This window comes from Cajanus cajan, chromosome 7 (genome assembly GCF_000230855.2).
Source record: "Cajanus cajan strain Asha chromosome 7, NIPB_CcT2T_4, whole genome shotgun sequence".
Classification (NCBI taxonomy): domain Eukaryota; kingdom Viridiplantae; phylum Streptophyta; class Magnoliopsida; order Fabales; family Fabaceae; genus Cajanus; species Cajanus cajan.
Window position 1 is genome coordinate 43,712,759 of NC_138523.1, and position 22,259 is coordinate 43,735,017.

A 22,259-nucleotide genomic window follows, 5' to 3' on the forward strand; every position below is an offset into this window, starting at 1 on the left:
CAATGTCTAAATTTAAGTGAGTAAAATTCCTTTGGTTTAGTAACAACGATTTCCATATATGAAAAAATTGTCTTTTTTATCATCGAAATCATAATCATAAAATTGGAACATGTGTTCTAGTGTTCTACCTCAATTTTCACTGGTAAGCCATCAGTTGTACAAGTGAAATTGGGGATCGAAGTAAATAAATTAGCCAATCAAATACATGATTGGATGGAGGATGAGGCTGGGGAGAAAGGAAGGGATCCTAATACAATTACAAAGAAATTAAATTAAATTAAAATTTAAAAGCGAGGGACCAAACACTTGATCATATTCATACCAAGTTGCAAGCCATTTGCAACATTCATGGATTTATCCATGGCCTTTTAGCAAGGAGCAGATTAATGCATAAAAAACAACAACATAAATGGCTTCTTCAACCATAACCTGCACCAACTTCCACTGTAACTACAATTCTTCAATATCCCTTCCAACCTCAGCCACTCGTTTTTCCTTATCTTTCTCAAACTCTCTATTTTGCACCTACAATGGCCTTTCCCTTCACACTGCAACTTCCACCTCCACTGTTTTTGCCAAGTTTGAGAAATTCCAAACACAACCTTCCCAATCTCAAGAGCCTGACCCTGAACCTGACCCTTCATCCTCACTAGAACAAAATACAATAACTTCTGTCGAGGATGATGAGGAAGATGACAGGTATTGTTAATTATACTATTTTACAATTTGAACTTTCTAAATTATATACTTTTTCCTCCCAATTTATATGTTATTTATAAGTCTCAGACAACAGTGGATAGATACTGTTATATTTTCCATTCATTTGACTCTTATCTTCAGAATTATATGAGTTTTGTTTTGTTCTGAATTGTGTTCTTCAGCGTGCTTGAGCCGTTTGAGTATGTCCATCAATTTTGAGTCCCACCATATATTTTTAAGTCATATGGGGAATAGAAAGTTGGTAGATTGATGAAGTTAGATATACACTCCAAAGGGTATCAAAAAGTTGTTCACTTTTTTCTTTTTGTTTCAGTTGCTTGCCTTCAGACTTGGAGGGTGCAGTGCGGCAATCAAGTGTGGCCGCGGCTTCATTTGTTTCTTCAGGAGGGATGAGAGCCACAGTATGTACCACAATTTCATTTTCTTTCTTTCTTGATTTCAACATTCCACATGTCATTTATTAATGCCAAGTATGCACTGCTGCTGGTTGCTATTAGGTGAAACTATTCTAAATTAAAAATGAGTTTAATTTATAGACTCTTTGAGTGTAAAATGTTTTTACACAGACATCTAATAAGATTTGATCATTTTGCTACGTGATCCTACTCGTTAATATGATTTTGCGACAAAATAATTTTCTTTTAGATGTCTACATATTCAGGGTGGGGATTTTTAACTTAAATCCGTTGTGTTGATCATCTTCTTTGGTATTGCAATCTTTCTTACGAGCCCTGCCGTCTTAGCCTTGTTAAGATTAACAACATTCTAAATTTGACATGTTAAATGTGAGTAAAAGTAGGACCAAACTTAATTTTTTTTTTATTATTTTACATCTCAAGTAACTAAATGTTTAAGCCAGGGAAGTTTAGTGTTAGAAACTGTTGCCATGTAGAATGCAGTTTAATAGGTGGGTTAGAAACTGTTGCTTAGGTCCACATGCTTCTTGCATTAAAATATTTAATTGTATTACAGGTTGAACTTTTAATCCCCCAACTGCAATTTTTAGATGACGAAGGTGCACAGGTGGAACTCTGGGAATTGTCAAGGATTTTTTTGGATACACTCATTGAACAAACAAAATACCAGGTTAGTGTGATGTATTCCGGTAGTCACAAACTTATAGCACATGAAATGTACAAAGGATTTTCTGAATTCGTAATGATTTTTCTATTCCCTATATCTTAGACCTTCTATTATATTCTCCATGATGTGATTGCATGTGTTATGTTCATTATAGACACCACTGAATCATAACTATAATCCACCCTTGTGGTTTCTCTACTGTGGGATGTACAAACATATTTATGCCATCTATTGTGTCCTACTTGCACTCTGACCAAATGCATGGTCTCCTTTGTAACGTAGGAGGCAGCTAGTGAGTCACTTTACTAGTTATCATTAATTGTTGAAGTCATTTTTATCAAGAGGTAAAAAACATAACTTGCAAAGTTTAAATAAAATTATAAAAATACTAACAGCCTTCAAAATTCATTTGGCACAAGAATCCACAAAATAGATGGCTGTGATATGGTTGCTGACTTTTCTCTGCATGATATAAGTAGCCACAAAATAGATGCTCACGTTAATATGTTATGAATACTGAATTTCCTTAGTATTATCTTCATACTATGGTGCTTCATGTCATGATGAATTTATTGAGGTTTTACGATATGTGTATTAAAGCATTTATTTTGCAAGTTGTAAACTTGGTTGCTAAATTTGATGAATTTGATTGTTAGAGAGTTAAAGCCATATTTCCAGATGCTGGTGCAGCAGCTCTTCTGAAATATCGGTGGAAAGATGCTCAATTTAGATTTGCAAGGTAACTTCCAACACATAGATTAATGCTTTATGTTTTATTCTGTCAGAAAACAGTCATAGGGTGTACTATCATATATTTGATTCAGATTTTTGCATTGGCCTTAAGTACTTGATGGCTATGCTGTTGCAATTCCATTCATAATTTTCTTTTTTCTCTGTATTTATAGTCATGCCATAGTTATATCATGTACAATTCCTTTTGCTGTTTATCCAGCTTAAGTGACCGGAAGCCTGTAGAAAGTGATGATGACATTGTGGTTATGATTGTTCCTGATTATCAGATGTTAGAATATGTACAGAGAATTGCATCCAATCTCTCAAATGATCCAGTAAATCCCTGAACTCTCCTGATCTACCTTTAATGTGATCTTCTGAAATTTAAACATCCACCTGCTGAACAATGTGATAAACTTTCCTCATCAATAGGGAAAGCAATATTTGAAGGCTGCTTATAATGGCAAGGGGTTTAGAAGTAATGATACTTCTCATATTTGTCATTCTTGAGAGCTGCCATAGACTGTGAAATAGCCACCTCACTATGTCATTTCAGTACCTTGCATTTAGTTTAGGAATTGCCATGTATGTTTGTATTTTAATATTCATAACTTCCTTTCAAACTATACATATATTGGCAGCCTACGCCCCTTATCATGTGGAATCCACGCTTGATCAGTGAGGATGTTGGGGTTGGAGTTAATGTCCGGAAGTTAAGGCGCTTCTTTCTAAGGTACCATTTCTGAGCCATTACATATTCTTAAGCTTCAACTGACTGTAAGTAGTATTTACATTAGCTAGAGTTAGATTTTGTGTGCTTGATTTTTTCTGCTACTATCTGTATTAAGTTCCTTGAGTTCTTTTCATTCTCAATGCAGTTCATTTTGTGTATGTGGTTTATTCTTATCATTCTACTAGACTACTAAATTCTGATCTTTTGTTGTACAGCACTTTTACAACTGTCTATTTTATGCGACCTATGCCATTTGGAGCAATCTTTAGGTGTTATCCAGGGTAAGGTCTTTTGTTCCCTCCCATAAGATTATTATTATTATAGAAATATCGGTCTTATTAGCATCTTATTTTGATTTATAAAAAAGAAATTCACTTTTGGGTTTAGAAGTGGATGATTTGGGTTCACTTGATTTCTAGATAGTGTGATCTGGACATGATTCAATATCTTATCCTGTTTCCATGGAAATAAAATTGATGGAATTATACACTGTTATCCGTAAGTAAATACTATAATTGGCTCCTCCAAATATTAATTGCAAAGCTGAATTTATTAATGATTTGTTGTTTGCTTCTTGTTCTGTTGATCTACTTAGATTGTGGAAAGTGTTCAGTGATGATAAGGATAGGCCAAATAGATATTTGCTTGCCAAGGAATTCGAGAGCCGTCCTGATGCTGAAGACCTTGAGGTTAATAGCTTCAATTCTAAACCACCTTGCTAAATAAAACCATTTTTAAGTACATGGTTAGGATACCTATTTTTCCTGTTGGTGATTTTAGACAAAAAGAAATTGAAAAGAAGGAAAAATATCAATAGACAGAAAATTTGGTTGTGAATAAACCATAGTGAAAAGACCCTGAACCAACCGAGCCTAATGGAAGAAAATAAAAAGGGTCACTGACCTTGATAAGCAAAAATTCTTACATACAATATGATAATCTATTGATATTGCGGGTATCCTTTCCTATATGGTGCAGATTCTATTTGATGATGAAGAACAGAAAACAGAGCAAGGGCAAGGTTTGCTTGACAAAGCGGCTGGCATCTTCTCTTCAATTAGCCGGATGATGAAGTCTATATGATGATTGATGATCACCTTTCCTACTTGTTCTCATCATTAGTTCATCCCACCCCCATTCATGTCAACTATATGTTGCTTCTTCAAAATTAATTTTCACTTTTATAGCTTTTATCATGTACTACAATGCACGTATTCATATTATTTGAATCGGTGCCAGACCACCACTTTTGTTAATCAAGTGTTTATCCCTACTATGTATAGAAGAAATGTTTGTTTTACCAAACTCAAACAATTTGCTAGAAGAATAAGGGATTTTCAATCATAGATGAAATTGAATCATTATCAAATTACAAGCCAAAAAATGGAGGCACAATATAACCTTCACTCTGTTCCCAAAAACCTTTGGTCTCAAAGATTAGTTTCATTGAGACAGGTTGCATTTTTTATTTGGGTGCTGTTGAAGTTTAGAAAAAGATACCTTTTTCTTAGTTGAAAAAAGGGAAGCAATGATCCCTATGCAAAACCTAGTGGGGAAATTGCCATAAAAGGAGAGCATAAACGAAGAAGCCCACATAAGTGAGACTTTTAACTTTTAAGAAAAGAAATTTATTTTAAAAGCAGCTACGAAACCATTAAAATTGTATTGAACATTGAAAATTGTCTTTCTTTCTGCAATTGTTTAAAAATCTCACTTTCCTTTGTTATTGCATAGATTGAAAAATGAAGCACCGGACAATTGGTCTTCTTATCTGTGACATACGGTGGGAAATATGAATTCTCGAATGGTTGTCTATGGATGCTAAATTTCGTAGGTTATAAGAAAACAACAAAATAAACTCTTGAAGCTCCCTGTTATGAATTTGAAGTACATAGAGTTGATCAGTTCACAAGGTTGCCTGTGACATCACAAAGAACTTCATGGATTGATTGTCCGTCGTAATTCCAGCCATGCAGAGTAACTTGGGGAGAGACACCAGGAGAGACCTCAAAAGATATTTTAATAGTCATGGTCTCTCCTGGCACAAGTGAAAAATAGTTATCTGAATAATGAACTGGGAGAATTCTTGTGTCTTCACACTCCTTGTGGTCTCTATTTGAAGCATGAACAGAAAAATGAAGAAAGAAAGCAACACCAATATCCTGTCCATTAATTTCATAAACCTTCAAACCATTACTTTTCCTAGCAAAGCATTTGTGTATCCTCTTAAACCAACCAACTTCATGTTCTTTTCCAGTCACACTATCAACAGTTTCCAGTGAGTCTGTAACAAAGCTGCTGTTGCTTTGTCTACCTGTTGAACCGTGCTCCAATGTCAAACTTTTAGAGTCTGGTTTTTTAGATGTGTTCTGCACATGCATTCGAAGTTTATAAGAGGATCCTTGAATGAAAACTTCAGATGTTATCTTGAGTGGTATTTTCTTCTTCCTATATGGTTCTAATAGCTTGTAATCTCCACCAGGAAGATGTAACCAATAAAAGTTTCTAGATAAAATTTTATTATCTGACATGTTGTAGAGTTTGAGAAGAAGAAAGTAGACTGGCTTAGGATTTTTTGACTTCGGATAGTTCATCTCAACAATAGGTGTTACTGTTTTTGGCAGTGCAGTGAGATTTTCATGAACTTTGTTGTGTGGACATGTGCCTTCGAGGTCCCACACTGAAACTTCCAAAGCTACATTAGACAACTCTACTGATGTAGTATTAACAACCTGTTTTAAGAATAAAAATAAAACCTTTAAGAAACTATTCATCACAAGACCATCAAATAATTTTCAGAGGAAATTATGATTATTCCAATTTTCACCAGTTCAGTACTTTTGGCTTCCTACTCAATTTTCAATTTATAGAGTCAGAAAAGTATTTCACGTTGTTAAATGTTATTTATAATTTCATTTCCAACTCATAAAAATAGAAATTTAATTTAGATGCTTACCTCTATAAAATATGAAGCTAGGTTAAGCTGTACATGAATTGGCTCTGCAGCGCATCGACAACCATAGAAACCTGCTGTTTGGTCAAGAAGATGATCATAAAATTGACCTCTCAGACCAGTCCAAGGATTTTGTGTCTTCCAAATCAATACTCCTGTAAATTTTTTCCACATGTGAGAAGTCCATCCCTCTAGAAGAGCTCTATATTGTATGTAGCTAACTAGTTGAGCCTGAGAAGATTATAGTACAAAAAGTATAAAAATCAAAAATAGAACAACAAAGATAGGAGGCTTAAAAGTGCATCATGAATGATTTCACCTAGATAAAATTTTCTTACCTTCAAACAAAAATCATCAAGATCTTCTACATCACCATAAAGCAGAATTTGATCTTGAACCTTATCTGGTTTTGAATATGGAATGTATTTATGGTATTTCCAAATGGGATTTGGAACTTCTTCTACATAACCATTGGAAAGTTTCCTAAATAGTGGTATTTGCCATCCTTCTGAAGGCATTGTTGCTCTTATGGTAGCAGCAACTGGCATTCCTACAGAACCAACCTCGGGGTTGAATCCATATTTATAAAAACTATCCTTGAAGAAATCTTCAGGATTTTGAATTTCATAAGGTCCATCAGTGAAGTTCCCCTTCCCATCTGCAAATCCATCCCATAATGATCCTTGTACGTAAATTCGTGTGCCATCAAGATACTGGCTAGGGTCCCCCAACCTCGGGGACACGTCACCTATAGGTTTTCCTTTTTCTTCTGCATGATCAAAATATGGATGAAGTTTCAGATCATTCTTTAGAGCAGCATTTATATCATCTGGTGGAGTTTGTTCATTTCCACCCACCCAGAGGGCAAGACTAGGATGGTTTCTAAGAAGCTTGACCGTGTCTCTTGCACAAAACAAGAAAAGGTCATGATCAAGTGGACCGTTTAGATTCGATATTGGGACACCGCGTCCATCAACATCCCCAGTAATCCAGAACTCTTGCCATACCTACAAGATTTACCAGCAATATGATCAATTATCAAAACTAAAATTGCCACTAATGTAACATAAGATGTATAGAACCTAACAGTGGGTGGAACCTATAGAACCTAACAGTGGGTGGAACCAACAGATCTGGTGAAGATGTATAAGTTCTAAACCAGTAAATTATATAGTGATCATTTAGTCCTGCTGCAGTAGCACTAAAAGAGTTATTTATTTATTTTTTAAATAAAGGGCATGAGAAGATTTGTAAACAAATTCTGTCTATCCCAATATTGTAAAAATCTGATCTCATAAATATAACCTGCTTTAGAGTTTGTCTGGATTTAATTTTAAAAGTGTTTTTGAAAGTTTCTCTATCGAAAAATACTATTTATTTTTAGTAGAGAAACTCTTAGAAGTATTTTTAATGTGTATTCAAACAAACTCTTAATAAAGATAATGGAGTTATTCACTGCAAAGCCGCATTAATGCAGTAAATGCATTAAAAAATATAATGAACGAAGAAAAAAATATTAAGCGACACATGTAAAAAATAATGAGGGTCTAAAACATCTTACCAGAATACCATAATAATCACAATAATGATAAAACTCTGGCCTTTCAGCGAGTCCACCACCCCAGCATCGAATCATGTTAAAATTCATATCTGCATGAAACTTGATATCTGTTTCGTATCGCTTCTTCGAAAGTCGCAGGAGCCCATCAGACAATATCCAGTTACCCCCTCGTATAAAAATTGGTTGTCCATTGACTTTGAACAATCTATGAATCCATACAGCAAAACATATGAAAAAGCAGTTTAAATCTTGAATTAGTCCTACTAAAGAAAAAGTAAAATATTATAACATTGGAGGAACATTAGAAACCGTACTACCTTCCACCAGTAGCATCATCGATATGGCTTTCAATTTTGCGCAATCCAAAGTAATGGCTCCATGAATCAGACTCACCATATCCTTTAACATCAATGTTAATAATAACATTGTACAAAGATTGCTTCCCCATTCCATTTGGCCACCATAAATTGGGCTTGTAGAAGAAGAGCTGCCAGTGCAGAACTGATGATCATTAGCACTTGAAAGAAGAGATAAAACTTAAACTCAAATTATGCAAATTAACGGGATCAATAGTAAAATGAGGCTACATAACATTATCAATCCAGGTCCACAAATTTTCTCAACTTAGAAAAAAAGAAATGTGACATAAGCCAGACAAACAACTTTGTCCAAAAGCAGCCCAAGATCCAATCCCAATACCAACACCAACGGATAATAAATATACAAATACAATAAGGTATGAAATAAGAAAAAATTACTCAAAAGTACAAAAATTTTCTAAAAAGATATTTTGAATTAATGATTAGTTCTTCACATAACATCTACAGACACATAAGGACAGTGGATAAACTTAGCATTATGACTGACCTCAGGAAATGTATATTGCACCCGTGATCTTGCAGGAATTGAAAGATTTTGAGTTTGAAGTTGCTCTACTAAGTGAATGCTCCCCTCAAGTTCTGTTGTGGCATGGATACTCAAAGAGCACTCAGCAGTCCAGGAGCTCCTGTTTTCCAACTCAGTTGTGGTATGTATATATACTCTCTTATAATTGTCAAAAAATGATGACACCAAGTGGGGATCAATTATTTTTACTGGCTGCACCAAACACATACTGGAATCATCCTACCAAAGAACTGCTGGAAGTACCATAAACTCTAAAAATTGTATAGAATGCATAAGAAGCAAAATTAACAAAGCTGTTCTGATGTTTAGCTCATGTCTCTGTATTATTCTAGTTTTGTTTCCCATACATATCAGTGATTCCCCAGTCCCCAGAAATAGAAATACCAGAGGCTGTAAAAGGATCTAAACCATTTAATTTAATACAACTCACCCCAGTAATAGAAATGGAAACCTCATCCCATATTCCAGTATTCCTATCTCTGCAATCAAATTTAATAACACTTGCATCAGTTGAAGTTTGCTTTACATTTCTTCTTCATAGTTCAGAAACTCTTCAAAACTCAGTCAACAAGGCCCAAAATACTCTATATTTTGTTTCATTTTCTTTTCCTATTTCTGTGCATACTAGGACATCATAAATTCATCAGGAAATTTAAACAACATATCCGAAGGAAAATTCAGTGTCATATGATACAATATAATGTATGCTTCTACTTTGATGCGTTATTTTTCCTTTTCAGTCTAAACATGATGTCCTCTTCTGCACCAACTTTAATTGTGAATAGAATTTAATGACAAAGTAAAATTGTGTCCATGTTGAAAGGAATATTCTGATTGTTCAATCACATAAACATATCAAATTCATTGTTCATTAATTGATATTAGAGTGACAAGGATATTGCTAGTTTGTTACTATAATCTAGACACTGGCTAACCAAAAAAGAACTGTAGGTTTTCTATTCAAGGAAAACAGAAAACGAATTACCACACAAGTAACAACAATTTCACCTTATAGGAGTCATCCAATCCCAACCTTGAACATATTGAGTGGCCACATCCTTTCCTATCTACACAAAAGAACAAAAAAAAATGACTTATATATTCCGCATGCATCATTGATTATTCACTCTTCTTCTCTCCTATCCTCTTTCTTAAAACTCAATAAATTTTAGAAATCATCGACCACTTTAATTGATAATTGGCCTTTTACATAATAGTAACTTACTAAGTTAAATAATCAAGGGAAAAGTTAAAAGATTGCATTAATTAATTTAATTCCTGACCTCGTGATCACCACCTTGTCCCCCCTGAGGAGGAATACTCCCAGGATGATCAGGAGGGTGAACAAGAACTGCTAGCAGGTTACTACTATCCGAATGAATAATATTAGTGACTTCAAGAGAGTGCCTCCGAAACATTCCTTTAGGGAGAACCATCTTGTGCCCATTTAAATAAACATCAGCAGAGTAATTGATTCCACGGAAGTTCAGATCACAGAGCTGATTTCCTGACTGCAAAGGGTCCAGTCCAGTAGTCAGCAATGTCCATAAAACTAAAAAGAAAAATAAAATAATAATAATAATAATAATAACAAAGAATCATCAAACCAGAATCATCTTCCTATAGGCTGAAAACCAATTCCACACACTTCAAGGCATTATATTTGAACTAGATCTGTTTGGATATAAGTTAAAAGTGCTTTGAAAACTTTTCTACTTTAAAAAGCTCTTTATTTTCAGTAAAAAATATCTCAAGAACGCTTCTAAGTTTATATTCAAATAGACTGTTAAGCTCAGTCAAAGTAGAAAGAAGTACAATCATACCATGAAATCAAAATCAAATCACATTACTCTCAAATATAATTTTTTTTAACAAGAGGGAGCAGGAGAAGAATCCGTACCAGCTTACACTGAAAGGTTGTAAAGAACCAGAAGGTGTAATACTCTTTTCCAGAATCAGCAATATCCAAAATTGCCTCATTTCCTAGTCCATAAAAAGGATCAGGCACCACTTTGTTCTTCACCAAGGTGGCGAGAACACTGTCAATCATTAAACATCACTTTAAGTGTTTAAGGAAGCATCATCATTCATCAAACCTCAAAGCAACAAAAAAAGAAAGCATAACGTGAATGCATTTCATAATTTACTTTACATCTACACAACACACACACACACATATATATATAGTGAGAGAGGGAGATTACGTTCCAGGGACTATAGCTTCCATCCATGGCTGAGTAGGAGCAGAGGGAGGGTGTGTGGTGGTGAGTTGAGCGCCACTGAAATGGACCTCCGTGGACCTCGCTGCAAGCCATCCTGAATCCAGTGTTGTCTTGGTCATTGCGTTGTGCTTAGAAGTTGGAATGGAAAAACAAACAAACAGCTACACCTAACAACCAGAAAGACTTCACTTCAATTCATTGACTTGACCCTTATCTTCTCTTTGTGTTTTCACTTTCTTTCTAGTGTGTCATGATTCGTAGGTGAGCACGTACATGAGGATGAGGCACGTGGTATTTGTCTATGCAACTCTCGATAGTACCCATATACATGTTTCATATGATCCAAGTGCCTTGTTACATAGTACTTCTAAAACAACTCTAGAGAAGTTACTGCACTCTTCAACCATGCTAGCTGTACACACCCACATTTTTACACACTACTGTACAAAATATTATGATCCAAGTTTGCTCGTTACATAGTACAAGCGTTAATTACATTAAATCTTTTTTTAACCGTGATATTAATACAAAATATTCATTCCGACTTAGTTAAGTAACAATAGCTGTTATCTTAACCAATCAATGTTGGTTCTTCGTTTAGCTTTGTTTACTGCTTTGGTTTAACAGTACATTGGTTCATTTTTCTGTTTGAACTTTGGAATTTACTGGTCGTGACGAGTCAGGAAACTAATATAGATAACATACTGAGATGTTGAAATCTTTGGCGTGATCAGTGACATTAATTAATAAAAAAATCGATACAAACCCCTTTTGTGTAAAGTTAACAGATTCTGATTCTTATTGTCTACAATAAAATAGTAATACTAACTAATACCGTAATAGTGTCATGTTATTATTAAGTACAAGTATGCAAATCCTAACTTTAATTTTATTGGTTTTTTTTTTTTGCTAAAATATTGATCAATTTGGAATACATCTGCCATTTTCTTTTCCATTTTGAAAAATAATGCCTAATTTGATCCTGATAAAGTGATACTTACTTTCCAACGGATGGCGTGGCAGCTCTAGAGAAAAAAGTATATCTCTTTCCATTTCATTAAGGACCATTCAAATCAAGTCCGTGCCCCAATTTTCAACGTCTTTTCCCCTAAAAAGAAATATGGATGCAGAGGCTTTCACAACTTCATTAGAGTGGATCAGTTACGGTGTCACGCTAATGTTTTCTTCGAGTAAACACATAAATATTAAAGAAACAAACAGGATAGAAAGAAGTGATGAATAGAAAATAATTAGAAATTCAGTGTTTGCATTCAAAAAAGTAGAAAAAATATCTTTTAATGGGTCCACAATTTTTATAACATTGTTAGAAAATCTCTTCCCCCATATCATATCATATCATGGCCACGCTCTGACGCTCTGACACCACTGATAGCCTGTCGTGTGGGTCTCCCGCTGAGATCCGCTATGCCATGTGTCGGCAAGGAGGTCAAAAAAGAAGTTTTTATAAACTTGTTCCCACCTAAAATAATATTTTCATGAGTTTAATCTTATTTTACTATTAAAAAATGAAACAAAACTTTCATTTTTAAATTTAACTCGGACATAACTCACTGCGAACTAGTGTCAAATTACATTACCCAACAAACATTAGTTCTTCATATATATATATATATATATATATATATATATATATATATATATATATATATCATATGATCCTCACCAATTTTTTTTCCTCATTTCCCACTTCTCTCTTCTTCTAAACAACTAAAAAACTTATTTTCTTACACTCAAAATTGATTGAAACGATGTTAAGCGTTGTGAAAAAATGACATGGGAAAGTAAATGGCGAAACTGAGAAACTGGACTTAGAATCTGATGGGGATATGTTTAGCCCCCCCACCTTAGACTCAGTCCTTGAATGTAACTGATGAATGACAATTCACAATTTGTTGTACGTGTTAATCATCTTTTTTTTTTTTTAGAGCTTTTAAGGGAATAACATCTTATTTCCATTAATTTAAATGAAAAACAAATATTTAAATTTATTAAATATTTTTTAATTTATTATTAATATTTTTTTTTTAAAAATATAGTATAATATTTTGATTAAATAAACTACAAAACCAACTTTGAAAAAAAATCTAGCTATTTTTTAATGATAAAACTACTATGACTAATAAAGATGTCACTATTAGTATTTAACACACACATACATATAGACATATATATATATATATATATACATATATATATATATATACATATACATATATATATATATATATATATATATATATATATATAATTCGAACTCATCATTGATAAATGTTAAAATAATCTTATCTCAATTGATTTACATCCTCGTTTAATTAAAAAAATTGAATTCATGCATATCATTTTTTTTCCTTATATATGGATAAAAAACAATTTAACATACTTGTTATTATTATTTTTATTCCTGTTATGATATTATCATTGTTAATGAATGTGCATAGTTAAACTTTATATTTAAATATAATCATAAAAATTTAGCTTTAATATCTAATTAAAGATTAATTTGTCTTTATATTTTATAACTTTAAATTAAAAAATATAAATAATTATTTTTTGGACATTACACTCAAACTGTTTTATGACCTTCATTTATCCTCTAATATTGGAGGTGAGATAAAATTAGATGAGGAAAGATTTTACTCTATCTCATTCTCTTCTCATCTCCTCTTAAAAATTGAATTAATGATAAAAAAAAATTAAAAATACAAGCCTTTCGTCTCCTCGCTCTCTTCTCTATTTTTCTCCTATAAAACATTGTAAGAATATTGATGCAGAGACTTTCATTATAGTGAGTCGGCCACACTAAGCATTATGGAAAAAACAACTTGGAAAAAGTACATGGCAAAACTAAATATGTGTTTGGTTTAACTTTTAATTATATCAAAATTAATTGCAAAACCATGTTGAAGGCAAGCAACAAATAGTTGGTTCAAACTTTTTCTAAGTTTTCATCATAGTTTTGGGGTCATAATTAAGAGTTTCTCTATTTTCGATAGAGAATTTCTCAAAAATTCTTTTTTAACTTATATCAAAATAAACTTTATAAATTTAGAAGTTTCTTTACTGAAAAATAATTTTTATTTTCAATAAAAAAATTCTTAAAAATCATTTTCTAACTTGTATCAAAACAAATTTTATAAGAGATTAAATCACTAGAATTAATTTAATAGTTAGAAGTAGAGATTGAGATAAAAGTACGAAAACCTAAGTTTAATTCTCGTTGATCTCTTTATATTATTATCTATGAATTAAAAAAATAAGATGTTGGGCTTGAATGTAATGGATCAAGGACCATTTTTTTTTTTTGTAATTTTTTATTGTCTATTTTTCTATATAGCTTTTATGGGAATAACATCTTACTTTCAATAATTTAAATAAAAAATATTTTAAATGCATTAATATATTTTAATTTATTATTAATGTTTTTTAAGATACTAAAAATATTTAATGTTTTGAACATCGGACCAAACAATTCATCCATAAAGCTGGTGAACCATTCCAGTATTCTGTTTAAATAAACTACAACACTAGCTTTAAGAAAAAGTGAAAAACTAGCAAAAATTCTGATAAAACTCAGGCAAAAACTAATTCATAGCTGATTAATGAAAATTACTCTACGGAAAAAATGATAAAACAGTTTAAGGCATTTGTTATGATTTAAATATTATGATACATTTAATTTGAACTTCTATGTATATTTAATAATGATAATAATAATAATAATAATTAATAATAATTAATAATAATAATTATTATTATTATTAAGATAAAAGACAAACCATGTTTCCATGCGAAACAACTTCTACCATTATTCGAGATATATATATATATATATATATAAGTAAAAAAATTATATATAAAAAATAAGATAATCTATTTTATTATTAGTATATATTATCGAATTAACTATGATCACACTATTAAACATTTAAATCCGTCCCACGAAAGAGTTAATGGTCATAGTTTGGTTGTTTGTTTGTTTGTTTTTTTTTTTTTATCGAAGTGAGAATTTTGATTATAAAAACTTTTCTCCATATATACTAGAATTTAACTCTTGTAACGTAGAAGAGCGTGCTATAAAAGATAATATATACCCATAATTATTAATTAAAAAATCAAGAATTATGATATCTATTATTTTTTAATCAACAATTATTATTACACTTTATTCATTAAAATAAAATTTCTTCCTTTTAAGAAAGTTAAATCCTACCTGCTAAATGCCTAAATATTAACTAGCGACTACGAATAGAAAAACAAGGAATTCATGCTGGAAAACACTTGTTTTACACCACTTTCTTTGTATATCATGATCCAGTAGCAAGTACATCTCTATGTAAAATTGCATTGATATATTTCCTTACTTTTTTTGAGGCCTAGCCTCAATAAATAAATAAAAATAGTCCACATGGACCATACTCTACTAATCGTATACTCAACTAATTAACCATTTAACCAATTTCCCATGAAATTCTAAACACTTGTGGTCAGTTCTGTGTGAAGGTGAAAAAAAGTGATTTATGGACAAGTTTTTTTATAAGTAAAGTTGCCTTGAATACCAAATTAAATTATTGTGATCGTCAACAAATTTTGGCATCCAAACAGCACGTTAAATCTTGCTCAATGAATCGAGTCAATAGGTATGGAATCCATATGGTAGGATAATCCCAGTTTCTGGAATCACAAGAATGAGGATTTTGTTTTTTTTCATTCTTAAAGCAAGACGAGATATTAGTCTATTCAAAGAAATAATCTTATGAAATAGGAAAAACAAATAAAGAAACAAAGTAGTACCCCAAACATGTCTACGCTAAACTGCTTTACTCAAAATAAAACTACACCGTATACCTCATAGCAATGGGCTACATAAAGCAACTAATCATTTAGCAAAACGTCAAAGATTGGGGTACATATTTAAGAATTTATAATTGTCGATAATGCTTACCATAAAACCATCCAAAAAATAACATTAAAAGAGTAGATGAAAATTCCTAAGATACGGCCATTGACTCATTCACGACATCACTTCCTCAAAACAAAGCAAAGAAGATTGCATTTTACCTCTTTCTCTTCTTATTTCCTGCAGCAGCACCCTTATTGAATTTACTAAAATCATTGGTGGTGTCGGCAGTATTCTGCTTTTTCATTCCCTTCTTGCCTCCAAAACCAAATTTGGAATCCCTACCATCTCTCTTCTTCTGTTTCTTTCCTTTACCAAATGCTTGCTTTGCCTTCCCTCCTGATCGATCCCATGGAGACACTCCAGGCCTTTTCTTATTTGACCTCTCGAAAACCTTTCCGTCCTCAAAGTTGAAATCCATATCTGCATCATTGCCATTGTCAGCAAAACCACTTTGTTGCCTCTGCTTCCTCCATTTCTTAACAGATTCAATGTCATCCTTTTTCTTCTTAGCCCGTTCTTTCAATTTCTGAGCCTGAATCTCTTTGGACAATCTCTTGGCCTCCCTGGCCTTTCTTCTCTCTTCAGCCTCTTCCATCTTTCGCTTCTCTGCTAATAAGCGACCTTTCACCTTTTCCATGTGGCCATCTGTCTTTACCATCTCTGCATAATAGTCTGCAGGTCTTAGAAAAGGGAGACCCATTGACTGAAGTTTCTCAAAGGCCTGCCTAGTTCCCTCTAATGCCTGTGTGTAGAAAGCAAGTTCCCGTGCCAAGTCATCATTGACATCTACTTCTTGCTCTTGATCAATATCAACAGAGAGTTTGTGTATCCAGTCCACATTCTCTGGCCAGCTGATGTCTCCAAGTTTATCTAGTAGAGCATCTCGGTTATATACTGCATTTTTAGATGGCTCAGTTAATCTCACATCTTCTTCCTGTTCTGATTCCGATGATGACATTTCTTCACTCAGATCTGCAGTCTCATCCTCGATCCTTGTAACATCATTTACTGAAGGAATTTCCATTTAACCTACACAGATATTTAAAAGGAAAAAAAAGTTCAATTTACACCGACACATTACAATATAGCATTGATAACCATTGTTTCTTTATTTTTTCATGTACTAAATAGAACTTCATTAAAGAACATTCTAAGCCACAAATATCTCTCGGCCAAAAGGTGGAGAGGAGGCATAACATCCAAAGAAGCATCATAGCTTAGGAAAGATGCATGAGCCAAATAAACCATATTTTGGAAATAATGTTATAGGCAGAACCCTTAACACAATTGACATAAATTGCATAATCACATACAATGGTATAGCTCGTGAACAGGACACCAGTTGCACAGATGGGAAAAGGAGAAACGAATAAAATATCACTTAACAGTCCAAACAGTATAAACAAGTAAGAAAACTCAATGAAGCATTCAGGACAGAAAGCAATTAAAGGGTCAATAAACAATATAGTTTAATCCCCTGAATAAGTATCATATTGAGTAACCTCTACCTCAAAGAGAGTACTAGTTTTGCCCCCAAACCTAAACTTGCTAAGTTGCTATCATTTCATCTAGAATGGCACGGCAACGATTAAAACAAGAGAATTGAACAAACATAACCCTAATACTTTGTTTAGAATAGTAAATAGAAATGGAATTGGTTTGTGATGATTTAAGGGTTGGGGAAAACCACTCCAACCCAGCAACTAGAAATAAATTCAAAAAGAAGAAGAAGAGATGGAATTGAAAACAGAAGAGGGAGAAAAAGTGACCTAGGGAAGCAGTGACACGGCAGAGAAAGCTGAACGAGCGAAGCTCTGTGTGATGCGCGGTTTTAGTTTAGGGTTTAAGGTCTCAATGAAATATGAATCTCTATTTTTCTTTTACTTTTATATTTTCAAAGTTAAAAGAAAAAAGAAAGAAAAAGGAATCGCGGGTCTCGGCCCACGCGGTAAATGGATCGGGTTTGTCTCCGGTTAGGTTATTTAAAAGGAATAACATCTATTAAATATTTCCAATAACTTAAATAAAAATAAATAAATTTCTAATTATTTTTTTTATAGACCAAATTTTTAGTTAGACCTTATTTTTAGTCCTTTTATAATTTTTAATGTGTAATTTTCATCTCTTTAATTTTAGATACATAATTTTATTCTTTCAATCTTTAAAAGTATATAATTTTAGTTCTCTTATTAATTAATGGACTTTATAAAGATTAATTCACCGTAACTTTTATCATTTTAATCACTTAATTCATAAAATATAATTTAAACATTACATAATATGTAATAGTATTGTTTGATTTTTTTTTATTTTATAATTCCTTATTATTATTTTATATTATATGTTAATATTTATTAGATAAAAAAAATATTATATAATTAATTTACAAGAAAAATTATTTTTTACTTAAAAAATATGTTATTTATTAATTTTAAACAAGATTAACATATAAATACTAAAATTTCGGATTAAAAATTATAAAAAAAAAGTAAAGATGAATAATTTTTTTTTTTATAAAAATATTATAAACTAAAACTAACTTACATAAGTTCTTTCATATTAATTTTAAAAAAAATCATTTTTAATTTATATTTAAGTTAATTTTAGTTTATAAAAAGTCTAATTTCATTTTTTTCTTATTTTTTATCCTATAAATATTTATAGAAAAATTTACTCAAACATACCTAATTACAAATTTAAAAATCATTCATTGATTTTTGTTGTTAGTTTGTATAATGTACAGATTAAAATAATAGTTATAAAATTTGATTATATATAATAAATATTTAAGTTATACACGGTTTAGATTAAAATATTAGTTATTATTATATATAATAATTATATATAATAATAATAATAATAAATAAATAAATAAATAAATAAATAAATAAATAAAAGTCACCATCCTCTTTCAAAATACTACCTTTGATTCTTTGAGCGACTTTTTTGAATATAGAAGCATATACCCCCAATGAAATGTAAGAAAATTGTTATATTTCACATAATTCTAATTGTGTACATAATAAATTAAGTTGACTCAAATCTGACATCATAGAGAGTAGAGACAGGCTCATTAATAATATAGTCATTCCTTATTCTCCAAATGTAATCCAAATCCTCATAATGTCCTTCTACTATCCTTAACCTCAATCTTCCAGTGCCCATCAGACAAATTGGCATTCCTTGCCCATATTCTCCGTTGCACTATCCTTTCCTCCATTTTCTTTGTAAGGCCACAAAAGGATTTCAACTCTTTGGACATGCTATCATAAACCTGCCACCACATGTGATGAGCCAAGTCACTAGCAAAAATATGAAGTTCCTTCACGTCCCAATTACAGTCATAATCTCTGTAACACATCCACGGCTTCAAACCCAAGTAATGCATCACATGCAAGTCTTCTGGAATCTCTTCAAAACTCTTCACGTAGTTTAGTTTCATTGGCAACCGGTGCCACCACGTGAACACCTCGTTCACCAAACCTTGGTCAACTCCATTATACGGTTTCACATCCAAACTTTTCTTCATCAAGTTTTCGAACATGCACATGGATGGCTCAATGACCATCAACCCAGAATTGAACATGGTGAAGTCATTAGGAGATGCTGATAATTGAGGGTAATTGAAGAGATCATCGATGCTCTTTAGGACAAGAAGATCAGCATCTAGGAAGATTATTTTGTCATACATGGTTAGTTGCCACATTCTTAACTTGCTATAGTTCCACTCGTTGTATGAACCTTTTTCGGCAAAAGGGTTTAGGATACGTTTGATGCGTTTGATCTTCCACCCTGCTGATTTTAGACCTCTTAGGGATTTGGGACCAATGGATTCATCAGCAAGGAGGAGTAGGTCTGTGGTTTGGTTGTTGTTGTTGTGTTGACGGATACTTTGTGCTAGAGCTATTGCACCACACACATAAGCTTCTGAAGAGTGGAGAACTGTCACATAGGCTAATTTTGGGACCCGAATAATGGTGTAATTGTTATTCAATGTTGCTTGTGACTGTGACATATAGCCACTCCTTACCTCCTTACCTGTATATGATAATAACCAAAATAGGTTAGTTCTTTTATTTTTCATTTCTCTTACTTTTTGGAAGCAGAATGTTACTTCAGTAGTTGACTTTATGACGAAAGTTTGAATGAAATATACAAATTTGTTTCTGAGCCAAGTTTCATTAAACTTTTATTGTTGCGACTTGCAAGCTATCTATATATATTTCTTTGCTATGTCACTGTACCATAACTCATCATATTAACATACGGTAAAAAATTGAAAAGAATAGCAGAAAAGGAACCAAGGGAGACAAAATCTAATATACATGGTCAAATGCCAAGAAGAGGATATGAATTCAATGTGTTTGAAAGTTAAATAATTGTTTAATTAATTATGTAAACCACTTTTTAATGTAATCTAAAAACTACTAATTACCAAAAATAGTTTAATTAGACATCTTATTATAGTTCCTTAATGGGAAAGAAAATATACCTATTTCTGCATAACCAGGAGCAATCTGGCATGAACCAACTGGCATAAGCATTTTGTGTCTGAGGCTCACCAAATCAGGCTTGTAAACCCAATACTCACCTGATTGATGCAACAATAGGTCATCACACTTGAAAATATCCACCATAGGATCACAAGACCCAATAAACACAACATACACAGGCTCATAAGCATCCAACTTGTCCACCCATCCACTCTCCACCGCCAAATTAGCCACCACCAAGTTAACTTGCAACCTAAACACATCTCTAATGCCACTGCCACATGGAACTCTTGCTACCACCACATTGAGATCTCGGTACATCTCCCACGTTGGCATAGGCAAATCCGGGCACTTTGGACCACTCCATTTTCCATATTCATCAATCCACACAGGGAAAAAGTCTTTCCACTTCAAGCTCTCATCAACATGATCAAAATCAACACACACACTCTCCACTTGTGGGTGCAGTGCATGTAGTTGCTCATATAGACCAATATCAACTCTTGTATCAACATTAACTAGACCTAATTTGATCCTCTTTCTACCGTTGTTTTTCTCTATGACATCAAACCAAACAGGTTTTCTTTTATCTTTCTCAAATAATGTACTGGTGGCAATGGAGACTCTTTTGGGCTTCATTGAAAGTAGAGAAAGCGTGAAGCCTATGCAGAAGAGCGTGAGAATAAGAAACTTTTTCTGCTTTATAGACAAATGATGAGAAGAGGAGGAAGACTTGGAGGCCATTTCGTTCCCAGTTTTGCATTTTTTGCATGGAAGTTATATATTTATATTCATCAGGTTCTAATCCAACTTTTGCGATTTGCATGACGGTATGTTAGACTTAGAGCTCCTTTCTGTCACGTTCATGATCCACATGTGCACACGATATCAATTAATTAATGATCCAAAAAAAAATCCTTAGGTTGGAGATGCTATGAAAAGCTCCAGTCTAACGCTAGCTTTTAGTTTAGTGCATCCATTTAAAACAAAAATACAAAGTGTAACAATCCTACAAAATTACCATATAGCATAACCGAACACAGTTTAGCTTCTTCAACGGCTGAGTTAACCAATAAGAGAGACAGAGAGAAATTTAAGCCCCCCATAAAACAGAGAGATTTAAAGAGTAATTATATATAGCCTTGGATATATTTCTGTCTAGTCAAATCTCAATTCTCAATTAAAAATAAGAAAGAAAATATAAATAATAAAAAAATGTATGAGATTTAATGATGAAAAGTTTTATTAGAGAAAATTCAAGAAAAAATTTCATACAACAATTTATATAATAATCTGTACAACATTTTTTATATCTATATTTTCATTATTAAATAAATATAATGAATGATGTGATGGAACACACAAAATAATATTATACAAATCATTTTACAAGTATCATTTCTCTTTCCTAAGTTTATAATACATAAATAATGGGAAAAAGAAATAAACATAGAAAATGATGTATGAATTGGTATACAAATTGTTGCTAAGTGTATCATTATTTTTGTCTTTTCTGCTATAATTCAAGTGACCATAATTGGTAGATAGACACAATTTTAAGGGACCAAATTAAAAAGAAAAAAAAAAGTCACGAACATTGTAAAAAAAATCCCTTTAAAATTAGGGCAAGAGAGATTTTATAGATTTTGATCATAAATATCTTCTACGGGAGACTCGTAAATATTCATATGGTGAAACAAATTTTACCAGCAAAAATTGTTACATATATACACAACTTCAACATTAAATCTTGCTTAAAGAAAATCAGAGCATATATTACTTGGCAGTTGGCATCCATGATCCATTGACAACGTAAGAGAGATTAAACTAATATAACGTTAAGTGACTGATATTTGCCATCTAACTAATCATGGAAAGGATTTGCTGAAGTGCCTTTCCAACGTCTGATAGAGGATTGTCCCATTAGTCAAATTG

At 32.4% G+C, this 22,259-nt stretch overlaps 4 protein-coding genes across 4 annotated transcripts; 1 reads left to right on the top strand and 3 right to left on the bottom strand.

The window, feature by feature from the left end:
• Nucleotides 1-281: 281 nt before the first annotated feature.
• On the top strand, nucleotides 282-4,524 carry LOC109795454 (DUF1995 domain protein, putative (DUF1995)). The gene is made up of 9 exons (XM_020354967.3): nucleotides 282-699; nucleotides 1,034-1,121; nucleotides 1,693-1,806; nucleotides 2,460-2,542; nucleotides 2,756-2,870; nucleotides 3,177-3,268; nucleotides 3,484-3,549; nucleotides 3,864-3,957; nucleotides 4,247-4,524. Exons 1-9 carry the CDS (start codon nucleotides 410-412, stop codon nucleotides 4,349-4,351), a joined length of 1,047 nt encoding a protein of 348 aa, XP_020210556.1. The 5' UTR covers nucleotides 282-409; the 3' UTR covers nucleotides 4,352-4,524.
• Nucleotides 4,525-4,895: 371 nt separating this feature from the next.
• LOC109795453 (mannosylglycoprotein endo-beta-mannosidase) lies at nucleotides 4,896-11,224 on the bottom strand. The gene is made up of 11 exons (XM_020354965.3): nucleotides 10,893-11,224; nucleotides 10,589-10,727; nucleotides 9,972-10,199; nucleotides 9,697-9,755; nucleotides 9,119-9,167; nucleotides 8,650-8,880; nucleotides 8,100-8,269; nucleotides 7,783-7,987; nucleotides 6,560-7,228; nucleotides 6,225-6,452; nucleotides 4,896-6,000 (listed from the first exon to the last, which is right to left on the bottom strand). The coding sequence occupies exons 1-11, from the start codon at nucleotides 11,027-11,029 to the stop codon at nucleotides 5,170-5,172; spliced, it is 2,946 nt and encodes a 981-aa protein (XP_020210554.1). The 5' UTR covers nucleotides 11,030-11,224; the 3' UTR covers nucleotides 4,896-5,169.
• A 4,553-nt stretch (nucleotides 11,225-15,777) lies between these two features.
• LOC109817968 (rRNA processing protein-like protein) lies at nucleotides 15,778-17,730 on the bottom strand. Its single transcript, XM_020383338.3, has 2 exons — nucleotides 17,601-17,730; nucleotides 15,778-16,860 (listed from the first exon to the last, which is right to left on the bottom strand). The coding sequence occupies exon 2, from the start codon at nucleotides 16,853-16,855 to the stop codon at nucleotides 15,986-15,988; it is 870 nt and encodes a 289-aa protein (XP_020238927.1). The 5' UTR covers nucleotides 16,856-16,860; nucleotides 17,601-17,730; the 3' UTR covers nucleotides 15,778-15,985.
• A 1,019-nt stretch (nucleotides 17,731-18,749) lies between these two features.
• Nucleotides 18,750-21,560, bottom strand: LOC109812085 (putative UDP-glucuronate:xylan alpha-glucuronosyltransferase 4). Its single transcript, XM_020375956.3, has 2 exons — nucleotides 20,324-21,560; nucleotides 18,750-19,869 (listed from the first exon to the last, which is right to left on the bottom strand). Exons 1-2 carry the CDS (start codon nucleotides 21,066-21,068, stop codon nucleotides 18,950-18,952), a joined length of 1,665 nt encoding a protein of 554 aa, XP_020231545.1. The 5' UTR covers nucleotides 21,069-21,560; the 3' UTR covers nucleotides 18,750-18,949.
• Nucleotides 21,561-22,259: the final 699 nt, after the last annotated feature.